Raw genomic sequence first — 22,397 nt, 5'->3', positions numbered from 1 at the left:
GCCATCAAAAAATAATAAAAAATATTCCATTTGAGGTTTTGCCAAAAAAATTAGGAAAATTTTTTGGATATTCTTTTAAGTAAGTAAACAAATGAATGGGGGGTCCCCTTTAGCCATTTTATGTCCAATTTTGTACGTTGTGCAAAATTTCGTGTCAATTTGCACCATTTACTTAAAATCGGACGCATATTTATATAGGAGCTATATCTAAATATGAAAAAATACCAATTTACACTAATTTCAGTACGTTTGGTTCCTATCGAACATATTTTACTTACAATCGAACGAAAACCTATATGAGAGCTACATCCAAATCTGAACTGATTTTCAAGAAACTTAACACATATAATTCTAGAAAATATTATAGATCTTCTTTTAAGTAAGTTAGAAATTGACATAGTTTCCCGTTTGTAAGAACCCGAAATATCCGTCAAAGGCCTCATAAAGTGTAACAAAAAGACGAAACTATATATGGAGCTATATCTAAAACTGAACCGATGTTCACGAAACTTAACACACATTATTCTTGACTTAATTCAGTACGCTATGCCAAATTTCGTTCAAATCTAAAGATATAGGGGGTCCTTGGTGCACAATTTACTTAAAATCGGACGAAACTATATATTGGAGCTATACCTAAATCTGAACCGATTTTCACAAAACATAACACATATAATTTTAGACTTAATTCAATACGATATGCCAATGTTCGTGCAAATCGAAAGATATATAGAGACTTTGGTACATTATTTACCTTAAATCGGACAAAAATATATATGAGAGCTATATCTAAATCTGAACAGATTTTTCCCAATTTCAATAGGGTTCGTCCTTGGACCAAATAAGTGACATGAGCCAAATTTCATATAAATCGGATCATAAATTCGACTTAAAAAGTGATTCAATTCGATTGCTTTTGCTTGTTACAAACATATGCACAAAGACATAGCACCCTGTACCACAGTGTGCTGAAAGGTATAATAATGAAAACTTCGTTGAGTTAGGCCAGTCCGAATCCATATATATATAAGAGCTTAGTGTTAAGAGGACCCCCCCCCCCCCCCCATTCTCGGAGTCAATTTTTTTTTTATTTAATTCAAATCTACACTCATTCAAGAATGTCCCTACAAAATTTCAAGTGAAAATCTCAAGAACTCCGGAAGATATAGCCGATTTATTGTGTCCGCATCAGGTGACGGCTAAAGGGCTTCTCAAAAATCGACGATTTTCCAAAAATATTTTTCAAAGGTCCGTCATTTTGTTAATTTTAGAGCGAAGTCAATAATCCTAGTTCATACGAGAGCCAGTAATGTACTCTTTCTAACACCGTTGGAATATTTGGATTCCGATGTTCCAGTGAGGAGTTATCATGCCCGCCATCAGAAATAAGGACTTTTCTTTAATTACAAAACACAACAACATTTTTTTGTAAATTATTTTTCTTCTCTTTTAAATCTTCAAATATATATGTGCAAATTTAATTTACCAGCCCATCTTTACCAAAATCTTTAAAAAATAAAATCGAGAATTGGGGGGTTTCCCTTAAGTGAGTGAATGATTGACTGACAGATCATCGCCCAGACGAAACGGTTGAAGCTAGAATCTTTAAATTTTGAGTGTGGGTTGTTGGTTATGTGTAGGCGTGAGATAAGGTGTAGGCGAAGAGATAGAATTCTGAAATTTGGAATGTGGGTCACTGATGGAAAGTTAGAAAACTGTACGAAAGGGTTTTTGGTAATTCGACCTATAGTGTATTAAATGTACTAAATTTAGTTCTAATTGTATATATATATTGAACATATATAGCTAAAATCTTGAAATTGTATAAAAATACAGTTTGGGAAGTGGTGTTGATGTATGGAAAGTACAAAATGGTACAAAATTTGGTACTATTTGCATTTAGTTGAGTGTATAGAGATGGAATCCTGAAAATCAAAATTAGGAGTACAGGATTGAGGCATCTTTAAAAAATCGCATTAATGTGTACGAAAAGTACTTAATGGTACGAAATTACGGAAATTAAGATGACTTTTGCTTCTACACTGCAAGTTTTGTAGTTTTGGAAATTCGTATTTATTGGTATGAAAAGTACTAAACGGTAATAAATTTAGTACATTTTGCATTCTCCTTGAACGGATACAACTTAATTAAGTGTAAATGGATAGAGGAGTTGGACTCCAGAATTTTGGAATTAAAATTTTGGAATATAGTTTAGGAAATTCCTAATTATAGAAAAAAGTACTAAATGGTACCAAACAGTTAACAACTTGTTTTTGTGTGAACGGATAGGGTTGAGATCCTGAAATTTTTGAATTAATATTACTGTTGGCGTGCAGGATTGAGATATGTCGGTAGTTTTGAAAAGTTGTCATTACGTGTACTAAATATGGTACAGTTTAGTTTAGAGTGAACGGATAGATATGGAAAACTTAAATTTGGACTACAAATTACAGGATTAAGGTAGTATTCGAAATTCGTACTCATGGATACGAGAAGCCCTTAATGGTACTAAATAGGGTACAATTCGTTTTGTGTGAGCGGGAATCCTAAAATTTGGAATTAAAATTAAGTGTGAAGTGTAGGATTGAGACATGAAGGTAGTTTTGAAAATACGTGATTAGTTACTAAATGGTACTAAGTTTAGTACAATTTGGACTTTGGTGGAATTGAGATTACTGTTAGAGGGTAAGATTGATGTAGTTTTAGAAATTCTTACTTATGAGCATGAAGGTACTAAATTTGCAACAATTTGGAATTGGTTGGATCCTGAGATTTTGATCCATAAGTTCCACGTCTGCTCCAACCCCAAGGAAATCCATTCCCCCAAAAATAAATATCCCCAGATATTTTATGGAACACACATAACTAATGTCGAGATCACCAACTCCAATTGTGTTTCAATTATTGTCATCTTCACTATAGGCCTGAATTATATACACAGTTTTATCACCACTAGTTGCACTATATAAATATAATCGCCTTCAATTATCACCTACAACTAGCTTTTGCAAACAGACCAACTGTCATTATGATCCTCATACATGGACCAGAGATAGAACGCAATAATGCTTTCCAGCTCGTATCTTGCAGAAGCATTAACACCGATCAGTGGATTTTGCTCAGCCTGATTTTCCAGTTCAAATAGAGAATACGCGCAACTGATGTAGATCCCTGTGGACAACCATACTGAACATTGGTGCAAAACGACACACTTATAGAACCCTTATTGCATATGCTGTGGAAATTCTTTCTGATTGAATTGACATTTATCCAGCACATAGGTTTTCTTTTCAAATGGTGGTTCGAATTTATCTTCAAATACCGGCATATTGGAGCATTCTTTCAAAGTGCCCATAACTAGCTTGTAAAGATTATCGAAATATTTGAAGAGATGTTGACGTTGTACTTTGAACGGTAACGGTTTGTATTCTTTGACGCCATTTTCACTGCGAAACGAAATAAATTCAATCTGCAAATAGATAATTTATGCGTATGATGTTTCCGAATTCTTCTTAAAAAGCAGGTTTCTAAACAAAATATTAACCTCAGTGTCATCGCCCTCGACAATGTCAAAGTTAACATTGAAACTTATAGAGGCTGCATAAACACCACGACTTATACGTTCCACTTTAACCTCATTGAAACTCCACAGATCTGGATTTTCCGCATGATCTTCAACACTTTTCAGTTCATAGGTCCATGTATGCTATAATTATATACAAACATTTGTATATATATATATATATATATATTATTATTTTCTAAAAAAAATATTATCGTAGCTGTATATCCTTACGTGAATTAATCCTGCCTCCACGCTCCTTAAAGTTGATGAACTCAATAGAACTATAATTGCCGCTACCACGTAATAGACTTCCATTTTAAAGGCTCCAATATTTGAAAAGAGTTATATTCGTGAGGTTTATTTTATAATAAATTCTGGGTTAACAATTGTTTTTATATAATCAAGGGACACCAATTACAAGTTGTTGCTAAAACGGTAATTTGGTAATTATCTACATTGACCGTTTGATTGGCGATGTTTCGGTTTATACAATTTTTTCATGTCAACTAAATGTTAAAAAATTGTCATATTTGAACAGAACGACACGATATTCACTTGAAATATCGCGTTGGGATGTTTTGAATATTTTTTCAAAGACTATCAGTGCCTTATATTTCTTCAGGAATATTTTTTCAAGGACTTTCAGAGGTGTGGATTTTTTTGAAAAATATATTTTTGAGAACTATCAGAGGAGTGATTTTTTTAAATAATAATTTTCAAAGAGTCTCAAAGGCATAGATGTTTTGAAGAATATTTTTCAAAGGCTATCAGAGGAATAGCTTTTCAGGGACTATCAGAACTCTTGGTTTTTAAGAATATATTTTCGAGGACGATGGGAGTCATGGATTTGTGAAAAATATTTTTTTCAATGACAAATCAGAGTCGTGGATTTTGTAAGGAATATGTTTTCAAGGACAATTAGAGTCGAAGATTTTTTAAGAATTATTTTTCCGAGGATTATCACACGCGTAGATTTTTTGAAGAATATTTTTTCCAGGACTATCATAGGCCTGGATGTTTTAAAGAAAAAAATTTCAAGGACAATAAGAGGCGTGGATGTTTTAAAGAATATTTTTTAAAGGACCTATAAGAGGCGTGGATGTTTTAAAGAATTTTTTTTCAAGGCCTATAAGAGGCGTGGATGTTTTAAAGAATATTTTTTCAAGGCCTATAAGAGGCGTGGATGTTTTAAAGAATATTTTTTCCAGGACTATAAGAGGCGTGGATGTTTTAAAGAATATGTTTTCCAGGACAATAAGATGCGTGGATGTTTTAAAGAATTTTTTTTTCTAGGACAATAAGAGGCATGGATGTTTTAAAGAATATTTTTTCAAGGACAATAAGAGGCGTAGATGTTTTAAAGAATATTTTTTCAAGGACAATAAGAGGCGTGGATGTTTTAAAGAATATTTTTTCAGGGGTCTGAATAAGGCGTGGATGTTTTAAAGAATATTTTTTTAAGGGTCTAACCAAGGCGTGGATTTTTTAAAGAATATTTTTTTAAGGGCAAAAAGAGGCGTGGATGTTTTAAAGAATATTTATTCAAGGACAATAAGAGGCGTGGATGTTTTAAAGAATATTTTTTAAAGGACAATAAGAGGCTTGGATGTTTTAAAGAATATTTTTTCAAGGACAAAAAGAGGCGTGGATGTTTTAAAGAATATTTTTTCCAGGACAATAAGAGACGTGGATGTTTTAAAGAATATTTTTTCCAGGACAATAAGAGGCGTGGATGTTTTAAAGAATATGTTTTCCAGAGACTACCAAAGGCGTGGATGTTTTAAGGAATATTTTTTTCAGGTATTATAAAAAGAAGGGGATGTTTTAAAGAATATTTTTCCAAGGACAATAAGAGGAATGGATGCTTTAAAGAATATTTTTTCAAGGACAATAAGAGGCGTAGATGTTTTAAAGAATATTTTTCTAGAGCATTAGCATGGCGTAGATGTTTTAAAGAATATTTTTTCAAGGACAATAAGAGGAATGGATGCTTTAAAGAATATTTTTTCAAGGACAATAAGAGGCGTGGATGTTTTAAAGAATATTTTTAAGGACATTCAGAGCCGTGGATTTTCTAAAGCATATTATTTGAAGAACATTTAAAAGCGTAGATTTTTTAAAGCATATTTTTGTCAAGAATATTCAGAAGCGTGGATTTTTAAGGACAGTATTTTTTAAGGACAATCAAAATATTAAGGAATATTATTCTTCAGGTTTACAAAATGCGTGGATTTTTTTAAAGAATATTTTTAAGGACATTCAGAGCCGTGGATTTTCTAAAGCATATTATTTGAAGAACATTTAAAAGCGTAGATTTTTTAAAGCATATTTTTGTCAAGAATATTCAGAAGCGTGGATTTTTAAGGACAGTATTTTTTAAGGACAATCAAAATATTAAGGAATATTATTCTTCAGGTTTACAAAATGCGTGGATTTTTTTAAAAAATATTTTTTTACGGATTATAAAAGGCGTGGAGTTTTTTTAAATTTCTTTTGAAGAACATTTTTTCAGGATTATAAAAGGCGTGGATTTTTAACAAAATATCTTTCGAAAAAGACGTGGATTTTTTAAAAAGTTTTATTTTAATATTTAATTTTTTATCTATCTGGTTCCTGAATTGTGAAAAGAATATTTTTCAAGGGCAATTTTTAGGAGTATCAGAGGCGTGGTTTTTGTAACTAATTTCATTAATATATTTTAAGGGAATTTTTTCCAGGACCTTCTGAGCCATCGATTTTTTAAGAATATTTTTTTTCACGGCTGTGGCAGTAGCGGATTTTTTTAAGATTAATTTTGCAAGTAGTATCCGATGATGGAATATTTAAAGGTCAATATTCAAGAACCAAGAGAGTGGATTATTTTTTTTTTAAGTATTTTCAAAATTACTTAATCCATTTATTGGTTTGTTTGTTTTTTTTTTTCAATACTTCTTTTTTATTATCTACAACTCACTTATGATTTCAACAATAAATATCATATTCCACGTGACAGCGCCATATCCATTAACAACAACTTTGTAAAACCCTTCCTGTAAATGTTGGGGAAATTCTTCCTGATTGAATTGACATTTATCCAAAGTGTAGACTTTCTTTTCTAGTGGTGGTTCAAATTTATTATCAAATGCCGGTAAATTTGAACATTCTTTCAGGGTGCCCATAACAAGTTTATAAAGATTATCAAAATATTTATAAAGATGTTGACGTTGTACACGAAATGGCAATGGTTTATAATCTTTTACCCCATTCTCACTAATATATGAAAGGAATTCAATCTGTAAAGAGAAACTTGTAAAATTAATATTTTCCAATAATTGTAGAACTTGAATCTACCTCAGTATCATCGCCTTCTTCTACATCGAAATTTATAGTAAAACTTCCTGAGGCAGCATATACACCACGACTTATACGATCAACTTTGAAATCTTCAAAACTAATTAAATCTGGATTATCCGAATGGGTTTCGATAGATTTCAACTCGTATGTCCAAGTTTGCTAGTATTTTTCGAAATAAATTTAATTATTGTTGGAATTATGTAATTCTAGAATGATATACGTATATACCTTAATAAAGGAACCCCAAGTTGATATTAAGCGCAAGAAAATTACTAGCGCTATAGCAGCCACATTGCTTCTGGTAGCTTTCATTTTAGTTTCGATATTTTTTATTTTTTGAAAAACGACGTCTTATTTATACTCTTTGGCATTTGTTTCAATTAATTAAATAAATAACTATAGGATTTATAAAAGTATTTAGCGCTTGTAATGGGCTTGCATGACTTATTAGGATAGTCAATGACATGAAAAAATAATCTACTATTAACTACAATTTGTGTGGAATTTATCATGTTTACAATGTAACGGTAATTACAAGAGATGTCCATTATTTTTATCTGATTTTTTGCCATTTTAAAGGTAAAGGCTCTCTATTTGCAAAAAAATCTAGTAGTTGATTTTCACAATCCTCCCTAGAAACCGATCTTTTATCATTAAAGAACTTTTGCAATGCGTGAAAAAGATAATAATCGCTTAGTGTCAAGTCCGGACTGTATGGCGGATGCATTAAAACTTCCCAACCAAGCTCCCGCAGTTTCTGGCGAGTCACTGTAGATGTGTGTGGCCTAGCGTTGTCCTAGTGGAACACGACACCTCTCCTGTTGGTCAATTCTGGCCGTTTCTGGTCAATTGTAAATGGTTTAAAACATTTTATGGTCGATTTTGGCTCCTTGGCGATGTTACTACTGCTAACATGCCTACCAACGTCGATCATTTCTCCGATTTTATCGACATTTTCGACGACCGGCCTAACCTAACGAGGTGCAAAAATTCCTGAACGGAATAATTGTCTGTTTCAATATCGGAACAATAATAAACACTAGTCACAATTTTAACCGCTTGGCTTGAATTTTTGCCTTTATCGAAAAAAAGTAAAATGTACCGAATTTTCCCTTTGTACACTTCCATTTTTAACACCCTGTAACTCACAAATGAATGCACCAAAACAAAAAAACAGAAAATAATTTTTTACTGCGAAATTTCACCCTTCCAACGAGCATAAATTTGAAATGGTTTGATCGATACTTTACGAGAAATCTATCAGTACATCCATCTGCCGAAACAATAATGGATTTATTTTTCACCAAAATAATATTAAAATGAAAAGGTGTACGATATATTTGTCTATACCTTCTTTAAAAAAACCAGTAAGGAAAGTAGTAAAGTCGGACGGGGCCGAATATATGATACCCTTCACCACATTGGGTATATTCAACATTTTTAAAGGACCAGTAAAATGAAATTGGAGCCATAAATATTTTATTCTGCAACCGATACTAAATTTTTTCATTTGGTCAGAATAGAAGCTATATCTAAATCTGAACCGATTTTCAAGAAAACTTAACACACATCATTCTGGACCTAATTCATTACGCTTAAGGGACTTTGATACACCATTTACCTTAAATCGGACGAAAATATATATGAGAGCTATATCTAAATCTGAACCGATTTTCAAGCAACTTAACACACATCATCCTAGACCTAATTCATTACGCTGTGCCAAATTTCATGCAAATCGAAATATATTAAGAGACTCTGGTACACCATTTACCTTAAATCGGACGAAAATATATATGGGAGCTATATTTAAATCTGAATCGATTTTCATGAAATTTAACACACATCATTCTAGACTTAATTCATTACGATGTGCCAAATTTCGTGCAAATCGAAATATATTAAGGGATTTTAGTGCACCATTTACCTTAAATCGGACGAAAATATATATGGGAGCTACATCTAAACCTTAACCGATCTTCAAGAAACTTAACACACATCACTCTATACCTTATTCAATACGCTGTGCCAAATTTCGTGCATATCGAAAGATATGCACTTTGGTGCACCATTTACATTAAATCGGACGCAAATATATATGGGAGCTATATCTAAATCTGAACCGATTTTCAGGAAACCTAACACACATCATTCTAGACCTAATTCATTACACTGTGCCAAATTTCGTGAAAATCAAAAGATATAAAGGACCTTTGGTACACCATTTACATATATAGGACCTTTGGTACACCATCTAAATTTGGACCGATTTTCAGGAAACTCAAAACACATCATTCTAGACCTAATTTTGTACGCCGTGCCAAATTTCGTGCAAATCTAAGGATATATAGGGACCGTTTACATTAAATCGGGCGAAACTATATATGGGAGCTATATCTAAATCTTTACTGATGTTTCCCAATTTCGTCCTTGGGACAAATAAGGTATCTGTGCCAAATTTTATCCAATTCGGATCATAAATGCGGCATGTACTTTGTTTACAATTTAACATGGACAGACAGACGGACGGAGGACGAACATGCACAAATCGACTCATAAAGTGATTCTATGCATATTCTCAAAAGTAACCATGAGTCTATCTCGTTTCCTTTTGCGTGTTACAGACATACGCACAAAAGAGGCAAAATTGTTGAAGCTGCGCTAAGTGAACGGGATCACGTGCACCTGACGATATATGTTGTTTTGTATACTCTCCACCATAGTATGGAGGGTATATTAATTTTGTTTTACCGTTTGTAACTCATAGAAATAATCATTTCCGATAAAATATATATATTTTTTATCAGCGTAAAATTCTATGACGATATAGACATATCCGTCTGTCTGTCCTCTAACTCTAGCGTCAAAACGAATTGAGATAGATTCAAAAGTTTGCATAGAGTATTTTGTCTTTTGTCTGCAGGCAGGTCACGATGATGGGCTTTATCGGTCCACGTTTAGGTATAGCTCCCATATAAGGGTACCCCCCAATTTTCGGTATTTGTGTGTTCTTAAGCGCGTTTTCCAACCGAATTTGCTGAAACTTGCTACATTGGGTTCTCATTGGGAACTAAATGTCTCCACAAAAATTATAAATATAGGTTCACTTTTTCTGGTAGCCCCCATATAACGGTACCTCCTAATTTTCAGTAGTTTTGGGGTTTTAATCGTATTTTTCCGCAGAAATAGCTGTAATTTAGTATTTTGAGTTCTTAATAGGTACCAAATCTCTCCACAAAAATATCAATATAGGTCCATTTTTTCGGATAGTCCCCATATAAGATTAACCATCCCGGCCCCCCATTATCGGTATTTTGGGGATCTTGAGCGCGTTTTTCAACCGAATTTGTTGCAATTTGGTATTTTGTAGTCGTATATGGTAACAAATCTCCCTACCAAAAATTATTAATATTCCTTTTTGGGGTAAACCCCCTTTTTATACCCTTCACCACACTGTGATACAGGGTATTATGTCTTTGTGCATATGTTTGTAACAGACAAAAGGAAACGAGATAGACACATGGTTCCTTTTGAGAATATGCATAGAATCACTTTCTAAGTCGATTTATGCATGTCCTTCCGTCCGCCTGTCCGTCTGTCTGTCTGTGCATGTTAAATTGTAAACAAAGTACAGGTCGCATTTATGCTCCGAATTGGATGAAATTTGGCATATGTCACTTATTCGGCCCAAGGACGAACCCTATTGATATTGGGAAAAATCAGTTCAGATCCAGATATAGCTCATATATAGATATAGCTCTCATATATAGAATTGTCGTTTCCGATTTCATGTATATATAGAATTTCATATAAATGGTGCACCAAAGTCCCTATATATCCTTCGATTTGCACGAAATTTGGCATAACGTACTGAAATGAGCCTAGAATGATGTCTGCCAAGTTTCGTGAAAATCGGTCCATATTTCTATATAGCTCCCATATATATCTATATAGCTCCCACATAGAAAATCGGTCCAGATTTCTATATAGCTCCCACATATAGTTTCGTCCGATTTCATGTAAATGGTGCACCAAAGTCCCTATATATCCTTCGATTTGCACGAAATTTGGTACAACGTACTGAATTGAACCTAGAGTGATGTCTGACAAGTTTCATGAAAATCGGTCAAGATTTAGATATAGCTCCCATATACTTTTTCGACCGATTTAATGTAAATGGTGCACCAAAGTCCACATATATCTTTCGATTTGCACGACATTTTGCATAGCGTACTGAATTTAGTCCAGAATGATGTGTGCCAAGTTTCGTGAAAATCGGTCCAGATTTAGATATAGCTCCCTTTTATTATAGATTGATTGAACCAATAGGCTGATAGGAACAAAACGTTCTGAAATTACTATAACTTAACCTGTGACATGTTTGTTTGAAATCGCTTAATATTTGGATAGAGCTTCCATATATATTTCGCCGATTTCAAGTAAATGGGGCTTCAAACTCCTCATGTTTGTCAGATTGACATCAAATTTTGCACAACTTACAAAATTGAGCATAGAATGACGTAGTTGCGTTTTCTAGAAGTACAGACATAGCCCAACGGTGACCTATTTATATTTGTTTGAAGTCGATTTACATACTATATGGATAGATCTAGGTAGATTACTACTTTCCTTACTGGTTATATATTAAAATAGTTATCTGATTTGTTCCGAGTTTTGAGTTTGGTTCTAAGACTCTGTTGTAATAATTTCGCCTGTGGAGGATAGCGAGATAAAAATTAGAACGTAGGGTTCGATAATGAACAATAACCGCAGTTAGACCAAGCCCCTGTATGGAGGTTCCAGAAGGAGTGGACTGATATTCCCCATCTTCGAATTTGAACTAGGTTTGGAAGAAATAACAATATGGGCAAATTTTGGATGAAATCTTTATTTTCTGAAACGGATTTGGTCCAAAGAAACATGGGGTCTATAACCAATATTTCGATGAGGTTCATTTTCACCCTTAGCTATAAGGCTGAGGGTATAATTATCCATTAAATCCGTTTTTAGAAATGTCGGTATAGGTCCACCTTTTGGTATGTTCCTATATTTTCATTTCTAGTACCTGCCAGTGGTTGAGGTTATCCAAAGTTCAGCCCGGCCGAACTTAACGCTTTATCACTTGTTTTATTTTAAATTTCTTTCATCCACTGCCAAGAGAAGTAAAGAACATAGCGCACTGATTTCTATAGAACTTCGAATATCAGGCAGAGGGTATCCAAAGTTCAGCCCGGCCGAACTTAACGCTTTTTCACTTGTTTTATTTTAAATTTCTTCCATCCACTGCCAAGAGAAGTAAAGATCACTTTAAATGCTTGAATAGAAACCGCAATGGTCTCTAGTTTTTCTTTCAACAAATGGAACTGCAAGTATGCATTCTGGGCACTTGGTGTGTCAACAACATCTTTGCAGAAAATGTTCATGCTTTTAAATTTGATATAGAACCAATATATATAATGCCCCACATTTGTCTGATTGGGTCGAAATTAAGTTCTTTTTGAAATTGGCATTATATTCGAATATTCCGTATATATTTTTGATCGATTTAATTTATATCGTGTACCAAATATCCAAACTCTGTCCGTAATTCTGACGAATTCGCTCTACACCTTCAGCCTTTTAAATCTATGACTTTGAACGGTTATTATTTATTTGAGCGTCTGCTTACATTGTTTCGATAAGTGAATTTTCTAATTGTGTCGCTTCTTCCAAACAAGAAAAAAATGGGTCGCTGCGATTTTCAGTTGACTCTGTCAGAGCTAGATGTTTACAACTCCTGACAACACAAACTGTGTAAAAATATGATTTGCATGGCATTTCTCCAGTTACCATTAAAATCTCAAATCGTGTAGTTTTTTTCACATTTTATTTTTCATTTAATATGCTGACAGTTTATACACATATTTGATAGATATATCAACTGGATAATATTTTTTGAAGACTAAAAGGAAAATCCATTTCTTACATTGCACTTTCGACAATAGCTACAAAGGTCAACTGCCATTTGACAGCACCGTATCCGGTCATAACAACTTTGTAAAATCCTTCCTGTAAATGTTGTGGAAACTCATCTGGATCGATTTGACATTTATTCAAAGTATAAGTCTTCTTCTCCAATGGTGGCTCAAATTCATCTTCAAAAACTGGCATATTGGAACAGCCTTTAAATGTTTCCATAACGAGATCTTTATAGAATGTACTAAGATAGCTGAATAAATGTTGACGCTCCACTCTAAATGGTATGGGTTTATATTCTTTGACACCATTTTCACTACGATAGACATTAAATTCAATCTGTAAAATAAATGATGGCATTTTCATGGGCTTACACGAAATGCGTTAACCTATATTGACCTCATTATCATCGCCTTCAACAATATCATAATTTACAGCCATACTTCCTGAGGCTGCGTACACACCGCGACTTATGCGATCCACAGACCAATCGAAGAAATTTATTAGCTCCGGATTATCCGAATAGGTTTCAATTGATTTCAGTTCAAAGGTCCACGTTGGCTATAATTTTGTGTGTTTTCATAAAATAAAATAATTGAAATGACAGTTGGAATAAATTATATTTCTATGTAGTTACACCTTCATTTTGTAGTAATCCCTCATAACTGTGGCTTTCACCAGGTTCGTTGTAACCAACAATGTAATTATTACAGTTATTCCGCGATTTACGTTCATTGCACCTATTTACGATTAATATATCGTGGTATATTTTAACGGCGAATTTATAATAATTGGAGAGCTGAACTCCGTTGACAATCAGCTTGTAATTATAATGAGATCATTTCAATTAGAAACAATTGCATGACATTGTTTTTGATAAAAATCGACATTGGATATTTAATTAGTCTTTGTTGGTAGTATGGAAATAAAGTACAGAGTCAAATTGATTTATTTCATTTGTAATATTTTATATATATTTCGGACACCCAGTAGTTTATGACACTATGCAACAAAATCGAAACCATGTTCTGGGTGAATGGAAAATTCCTTATGGGGATGAAAGCTCTTGGCGAATTGATTAAACAACAAGGCGGACATATTCCTCATAGGTACATTTTTGAGGTACGTCGTGATGTAGGTTATTTTTGGGAAGTATTGTCTTCAGTCAAACCGAATCAGGAATATCCTTCTTTTATCTCTAAGCCATGTTTTATTGAACAATAAACTAAATACTACAAGGCGAAGCATCCAAATATTTGACCAAAGGCATATGACGCTCATAATATTTTACAAAGAGTGCCTAAAATAAAAAAATCGATTTTCGTATGTTTCCATTGTCCTGTTCCACTTTGGCCAGATTATTTCTCCGAAATTTTAGATTATGAAGAACTGTCGGATATGTCCGAAATGTTTATCTGCGACAATTTTTATGATTTCAAAATTAAGGAAAACTCGTAAGATACAAACACTTATAACATTTTTATATCTCCATCATAAGGTGGGGTGTATATTAAATTTGTTATTCCGTAAGCAAATCATCGAGATATTTACCGGAGACCCCATATACGATATATTTTCTTGATCACAATAAAATTTTGTGTCGATTTATGCGTGTCCGGAAGTCACGATAGAGATTGCAATATTTAGTTAGAGCTTTCCTATTACTCCTAGGATGTTTAGTATTGCAAATGGGGTATATCCCCAAATATTCGGTATTACTGACACGTTTTTCAACCGAATAGGCTGTTATTTGCTACACTTGCTTCTCATTGACTATCAAATCTGTCCACTAAATTATTAATATTGGTCCAGGTATTTAGGATAGCCCCCATATAATGTTACCTTCCGATATTCGGCATTTTTATGCATTTCAAACTATTTGAAAGCAATTTTATATTTTGGATTCTCATTGAGTAGAAAATGTCCCATTATTCGGTATTTTGGGCACTTTTTAAACCGCATTGGCACTAATTTTATTATTCAGTTTTTCATGGGGTATTTTGAAGAATTAAGCTTATGATCCGATTTGAATGAAATTTGGCACAGGTCACTTATTTGGCTCAACGACGAACCCTATTGAAATTGGAGAAAATCGGTTCAGATTTAAATATAGCTCCCACATATAGTTTCGTTAGATGTTAAATAAATAATGCACAAAAAACTCAAAGTTAAGCCCATTGACACAAAATTTTCGCTTAATGTTTAGGGGATGAAATAGACCAAATTCTTAATTTTTGTCGGTTTTTCTGGTCGCTCTGGAGGCCGCAGTTATGACCCAAACATCTTCAATTTTTACATGGAGAAGGGGATTGGGCCAAAGAATAAGCATGTCTGTTTTCAAAACGATCGGTCAATATTTAGCGGGTTGTGTGAAAAATTACAAAATTTGTATTCTATAGCATATATATTTATTCCTGAAGGACAAGAGGTATGGCTGGCCTTTAAATTGACACCAATTATATTGTCGTATGTACTAAGATGTGGGAGTTACACGTAAATATTTACAGGTGCTTACGTATATTATATAATAAACTATTACCACACTAGAGGTCGGAAATGTAGCGCCGATCGCTTTGAAATGTTCCATGAGGTTCTAGTTATGGTCAACGACAACGTCTTTAATTTTCGGTGATGATCAGATAATAATTTTGGGATAAAGTGGACCGAAAACTTTTTTGTTGTTTTTTTCGATTCGATCTATAGGCTAATGTACATCACAATTGGATTATGGACAAGTAATTAGAAGGATTGTACTGAATATTGGTAATTTTCGGAAAATATATCAGTGTAAGGAAGTGCTGTTGACCTGTAATCGGGCAAGAGAGTGCTACTATCACGAAATATTACCCAGGATCGAAAAAAAACACAGAAAGATAGATCGTATGGTCGGCCGCGTCCGACTATACTGATCCGCTCACTGGTTTTATAATCGGTTCAGATTTGAATTTAGCTCCCATATATATTTTTGTCCGATTTTAAGTAAATGGTACACCAAAGACCTAAATTTAATCCAATTGCCACAAAATTTTGCAAAATGTACTTAAATTTTGTTCAGATTTGGATATAGCTTCCATATATATTTTTATGCTTTGAATTTAGCGGTTTTAAACGTTTTAAAATTTCTTTAATTTAATTTTCAAAGTTTAGAGTATGGCAACGATTTTCACCGCTTTTAAGACATTTTTACGCAAAAAATCTTACAGATTCATAAAATTTGACATGTTTTCTTTTTAATGACATCAAAAAATATTTTATTTTCCAAAATTGAAAAAATTAATTTTTGCCCAAAAAACTTTCCAAATTACAAATGACATGTTTACGGATTGGTCTACGTCGGTTAACAGTTAGATAATGATCCAATTTCATGTCAATAGTCCTCCAAAAATTCGACGTCGGTTAAGATGCTTCTGCTTAATATATCCATAGTGGCGACTTTACTGATTTCCTTACTAATTTATCACATAATACCCTACATAGTTTGGGATTCTAAGACGATTTAGGCGATTTGGCCATCTGTTGTAATTATTCTACCTTCGTAGGATATCAAGATAAAAACTAGAACGTCAGTTTGGAGAACGAACTATATATATCGGCCTCAATACTATACAATTTTATACAATACAACTTTTTAGTTGGAGATGTGGAGGAGGCACTTTGTATACAAAAACATTGAAATGCTTTGAATCGTGGAGAACGTCCGAAATTGATTTGAAAAAACTCCAATCAACATTGAAGTTATGGACCTATCGACACGATGTTGCGTACAGATTCTGGCCAAAGAACACCTATTGTTTTTTCGGAAATCGAATTAATCAAAAACTTTATTTTTATTAATGACCCGAAATTCACCAACATTTACATACTAATGATCCGAACACCACGAACTTGTAACGGGGATATGAGGGGACAATTAAGTACTTTGAATTAATTTCAATCATTTTGACGGATGTGATCGGTTACACTAAAAATTTCCACAAGTGTCTATATATTCCAGTCCGATTTTTCGATATTAGTTTAGTTTATTTATGCAATTTTTTTCGATATAAGTTTAAAAAAAAACTTACCCTGTTCTCGAGTACAAATACTTGACTGAAAGTTTGAATGCATGTTAATATTATTATTTTAATAATTTTGCAAATCATTGAAATTTTCAAATTTATCTGATTTAGTTTTTATCTCCTCCGGAAATCGCAATCAGATATTGAATTGCACTTTAAATATTATCAGATAATTTCTGTTTTTAATTAAAAAGAACATAAAGATCAATTTCCAATTACATATAAATAGCCAACACATAATACACAATTTACAGTACACAAGAAAATGTGGGGGAATTTTGTAAAATCACTTCAGTTTGCGCTAGTCGCCTGTACGACCTTGATTATGGCACAAATAAGCGACATGGGATTTGAGGTGGGTATTATAAATAATTAAGTTAACCTTACTGAACCAACTTTTTACCCACCAGCAAACATGGACCTATGAACTAAAATCCATTGAACCACTTACTTCAGATCCGGATAAAGTAGAATTTGGAGAATTTAAGGTAGAACGTATTAGTCGTGGCGTCTATGCCTGTACGGGGTCTTTTACAATAAATACCGATGTTGTTGAGGGCGATTCGCACATGGTAAATAATATAACAATATCTTTATAATTTATCCAGCCATTACATTTACATCGAATGTTTTAGATCGAATTCCATGCCTATCGCAGTGAAAATGGCAAAGATTTTAAACCCATTCCCCTGAAAACACCGCGTTAACATTTGTACGAGTACTTTAATACATTCTACAAAGATTATGCCATGAAGACGTTAAAGAATTGTTCAAATATGCCAGCATTTGAGGATAAATTTCAACCACCATTGGAGAAGAAGACGTACGTTTTAGAAAAGTGTCAATTTGATCAGTCGGCTTTCCCTCAACATCTTCAGGAGGGTTTCTATAAAATCGATATGGCCGGTAGTGGAGATGTGGAATGGCATTTTATATTTGTTGTGGAGGTAGAGATGAAATAGACGTTTTGGAATACTTAGATTGACAGATGTGTTAAAAAATGAAAGATGATAAATATAGAAAAACAATACTAACTATATTGGAATTTATAAATATATATATAAATATACGCGGGTTTTAATGTCATATGTCTTCGAAATTTAAAAAGAATATATAATTATTTTACGAAACAAATCATTTCAGAGGGAGCCCCATCACTCAGATCCTCTACCTCGAGTATATCCTTAAATAGTTTACCTTAAATTACCTCTTTGGCACCTATCATAAATTTTAATGTTAATAGTAAAACACAGGCCAAAAGTTATATGGATATATTTCGTTTATATTAATTTGTGTACCCTTCGTCAAACTGTGGTATAGGATATTATGTATGCATATGTTTATAATAGGCAAAAGAAAACGCGATAAACCAATGCTTCTCTTTGATGATATAGACTCACTTTCTGAGTCGGTACACGAAATCCTGTACATTTCTTTCGATTTACTCGAAATTGTCCACAGCGTATGGATTGAGTCTACAATGATGCGTGCTAAGTTTCATTAAAATCTATGTCTGTTCTATCGACAGGTTTATTGGACATTTGTCTCCAAAATCATTAGAGGAGGATGTTTATTATGCTTCAAATAAGATCTTAGGATTATATATTGTATACTAGCATATGCCTGCAACTTCGTTAGCGAGTACCATTTAGTACAAAATTTCATGATTTGAGCTCTAATCCAAATTTTCCAATTAGAACACATTATTTATTTCCATAAGTACCCTGTTCAACCATCCAACAAACTTCATGCATACCCCGATCCTACACCCCCACAATGATTCCAGATTCAAATTACAGGATTCCAACTCTATTGGTTCACCCACAATTTAAGATGTACCAAATTTAGTACACAGTAGTACGAATTTCCAAAACTATATACCCCAATCCTACATCCCGACAGTGATTCTAAACCCAAGTTTCATGATTTCAATTCCATAGGTTAACCCACAATTCAAATTGTACCAAATTTTGTACACAGAAGTACCAATTGCAAAATTTCCTATATATCCCATCCTACCCCCTACCCCCTCCCCCCACAGTGATCCTAAATCCAAATTTCAGGATTCTAACTCTATCGGTTTACCCACAATTTAAATTGTACCAAACTTAGTACACAGTAGTACTTATTTCTAAAACCTTCTTCCTACCCCAAACCTACACTCCAACAGTCATCCTAAATCCAATTTTCAGAATTCTAACTCTATTGGTACACCCGCTATTCAAATCGTACAAAATTTAGTACATAGTTGTACCAATTTCCAAAAACTTCTTACATACCCCAATCCTACACCCCCACCGTGATCCAAAATCCAAGTTTCACAGTAGTACGAATTTCAAAAAACTTCTTACTTAACCCAAACCAACACCCCCACAGTGATCCTAAATCTAAGTTTCAGGATTCAAACTCTATCATTTCACCCACAATTCTAATTGTACCAAATTTAGTACAAAGTAGTAAGAATTTCCAGAACCTCCTTCTTACTGCAAACCAACACCCCAACAGTGATCCAAAATCCAAGTTTCAAGATTCCAACACTATCGTTTTCGCCCACAATTTAAATTGTACAACATTTAGTACCAATGTCCAAAACTTCCTACATACCCCAATTCTACACCTTCACAGTGATCCTAAATAAAAAGTTAATGATTTCAACTCTATCACTTCACCCACAATTTCAATTGTACCAAATTTAGTACACATTAGTACAAATTTCTAAAACTTCCTACATATTTCAATCTTACACTTTAACAGTGATCCTGACTCCAAATTTCATGATTCTAGCTCTATTGGTTCACCTAAAATAAAAATGTACCAAATGTAGTACCATTTAGTACCCATAAATATTAATTTGTTAAACTGAATCCCGACCCTAATCCTACACCCCTACAATGATCCTCCAAACATCTTTGTTCCAGCTCTATCGGTTCACTCAAATCCAAATTGTACCAATTACAGTACGATTTAGTACTTTTCGTACACATAAGTAAACATTTCCAAAACTGCGTACATATCCCAATCCTACACGACGGTAATGTTACTTTCAATTTTAAGGGATCCAGCTCGATTTGTACCACCAAATCATATTTGTACCAAATATAGTACTTTCCGTACACATGAGTACACGCTTTCCAAACTCTCCTCATATCGACCCTAATTCTCAACCTTAATTTGCATTCCAAATTTCAAGTTTTTAGCTCAATCCATTCACATGGTACGAAATTGTACCAAATTTTGTACATTTCAGTACTTTTCGGATACTTATAGTTCAAATTTCAAATTTCTATTCTACACTCCATCAGTGACCCTCAATCCAAATTTCACAGTTGTAGCTCTACTGGTTCGCCAAATACAAATGATACCATATTTTGTATTTTTTTTTACCGTTCTAGTACGAATTTCCAATAACCCAGCCTTATCTGTCACCTTTGGACCGAGAGTGACAATCACCTGAAATTTCAAGATTCTAGCTTCAGCCGTTTCGTCTGGGCGTTGATGAATCGTTAAATCAGTCAATCACTTTACTCTTTTATTAGTATAGATTAAATTTGTACCAAATATAGCACCATATGGTACTTTTCGTGCACATGAGTACACGCTTTCAAAACCATCTCCTTAAATAGACTCTCAACCCTAATTCGCATTCAACATATCAAGTTTTTAGCTCAATCCATTCACATGCTACGAAATTGTACCAAATTTAGTACATTTCAGTACTTTTCGGATAGTTATAGTTCAAATTTCCAAAAAGTCCGTTGTTGCATCTATTGTACACCCCAACAGCGACCACCAATCCAAATTTCAGAGTTTTAGCTCTACCGGTTCGCCAAATACAAATGGTATCACATTTAGTACTTTTCGTAACGTTCTAGTACGAATTTCCAAAAACCCAACCTTATCTGTCACCTTTGGACCAAGAGTGGCCCTCAACCAAAATTTCATGATTATAGCTTTAGCCGTTTCATCTGGGCGTTGATGAATCGTTAAATCAGTCAGTCAGTCAGTCAGACAGTCAATCTCTTTACTCTTTTATTAGTATAGATAGATAACCTTACAGGTTATGTTAAAAAAAAAACTTTATTTATTTATTTTCTTTTTTTGGGTTTCTAATAAATTCCATCAATTAAAATTCATTTAATGTTCTTATCAAATATTTGTTAGTACAACATTTACACGTCATAAAAATTATACCGATTACAATATATCTGATCCTTGAATGAAGAATAGATCTGTTTTAATTTGTTTATTTTGATATATAATGCAATTGTAATTAAATTGAGTCAATTAAATTCCTGCAATCATATCATCAAATTTTAGTAATTCATTTGGAACATGTATGGCATCTGATCAGATTAAATCTTAATATTTATTAAAAATTTGAATTAAAAAAATCATGTCAATAATTCTATATGTGAAAACCTAAAATGATTCTGGAAAATCTTGTATAAATATCCCAGTGTTCATAACCAAAAGTCAGTACACGCTGAGTATCAGCATGAAGTTGTCTTTTGGAATTGTTGCCCTTTGGGCTGTGATTTTCTACTCCTCAATGGTATTGGTAAAATCACTTCTGGATGAGGTAATTATTCTTAGATATATTACAAAAATTTCAATTATTTCTGACTATACTAACTATAGCAAACATGGAAATATGAATTGAAATCCATTGAAACGTATTCATCTGATCCCGAGAAGGTTACTTTTGGTGAATGCAAATTGGAGCGTATTAGTCGTGGCGTTTTCGCTGTTATGGGTAGTTTTGATATTCAATATGATGTACATGAGGGTGATTCGAATACGGTTGAAGTCAATTCATTTCGCAGTGCCAATGGCAAAGACTATCATCCGTTGCCTTTTAAAACGCCTCGTCAACATATTTTCGACTATTTCAACACTTTCTACAAGGACTATGCTATGGATATTTTAAAGGATTGTTCCAATTTACCAGCATTTGAAGATAAATTTGAGCCACCATTTGAGAGGGGTGTATACTATTTGGATAAATGTCAATTCGATCAGGAATCTTTTCCACAACATTTGCAAGAGGGTTTCTATAAGGTCAACATGAGTTTCCATGGGGATGTTGAATGGTATATTGTTTTTGTTGCCGAGGTGCAAAGCAAAGTCTAAATGTGGTGGTTTTTATTATCATTTTGTGCAATTTTTGAAGAAAAAAAGTTATGATAAAAATATTTATGTTATTTGAATTTTGCCTTGTAAGGGCAGTGATCATTTGAAAGTAATTTTAAGTGGTTATTTATACTCTTTCGAGTCGAGCTTGATGATCTAAGTTTTGCAATGAAAAGGAAAGCCAGGAGAAGAACCTACGTACCCACCATTATGCGACGCGTTTCGCCGTTGGTTAAGCGGCTCATCAGGCATATTGGGCTATGTGGCTTTACAAATGTCGTACGTTGATAACATGTATTTATTCCGCCCTGATGCGAAACTTGCATATGCGAATTAATTTCAAATTTGTCAAAGTT

General features: G+C 33.5%; 2 protein-coding genes across 2 annotated transcripts; one reads left to right on the top strand and one right to left on the bottom strand.

The window, feature by feature from the left end:
- Nucleotides 1–12,859: 12,859 nt before the first annotated feature.
- LOC133331239 (uncharacterized) lies at nucleotides 12,860–13,588 on the bottom strand. Its single transcript, XM_061539640.1, has 3 exons — nucleotides 13,493–13,588; nucleotides 13,253–13,414; nucleotides 12,860–13,192 (listed from the first exon to the last, which is right to left on the bottom strand). The coding sequence occupies exons 1-3, from the start codon at nucleotides 13,586–13,588 to the stop codon at nucleotides 12,860–12,862; spliced, it is 591 nt and encodes a 196-aa protein (XP_061395624.1).
- Nucleotides 13,589–17,687: 4,099 nt separating this feature from the next.
- Nucleotides 17,688–22,041, top strand: LOC133331238 (uncharacterized). The gene is made up of 2 exons (XM_061539639.1): nucleotides 17,688–17,858; nucleotides 21,550–22,041. Exons 1-2 carry the CDS (start codon nucleotides 17,688–17,690, stop codon nucleotides 22,039–22,041), a joined length of 663 nt encoding a protein of 220 aa, XP_061395623.1.
- Nucleotides 22,042–22,397: the final 356 nt, after the last annotated feature.

Source organism: Musca vetustissima, unplaced genomic scaffold (assembly GCF_032173495.1).
Source record: "Musca vetustissima isolate MV318-11 ecotype Yass unplaced genomic scaffold, APGP_CSIRO_Mvet_v1 utg28572, whole genome shotgun sequence".
Taxonomy (NCBI): Eukaryota; Metazoa; Arthropoda; class Insecta; order Diptera; family Muscidae; genus Musca; species Musca vetustissima.
This window is presented reverse-complemented; position numbering and strand designations above follow the sequence as displayed.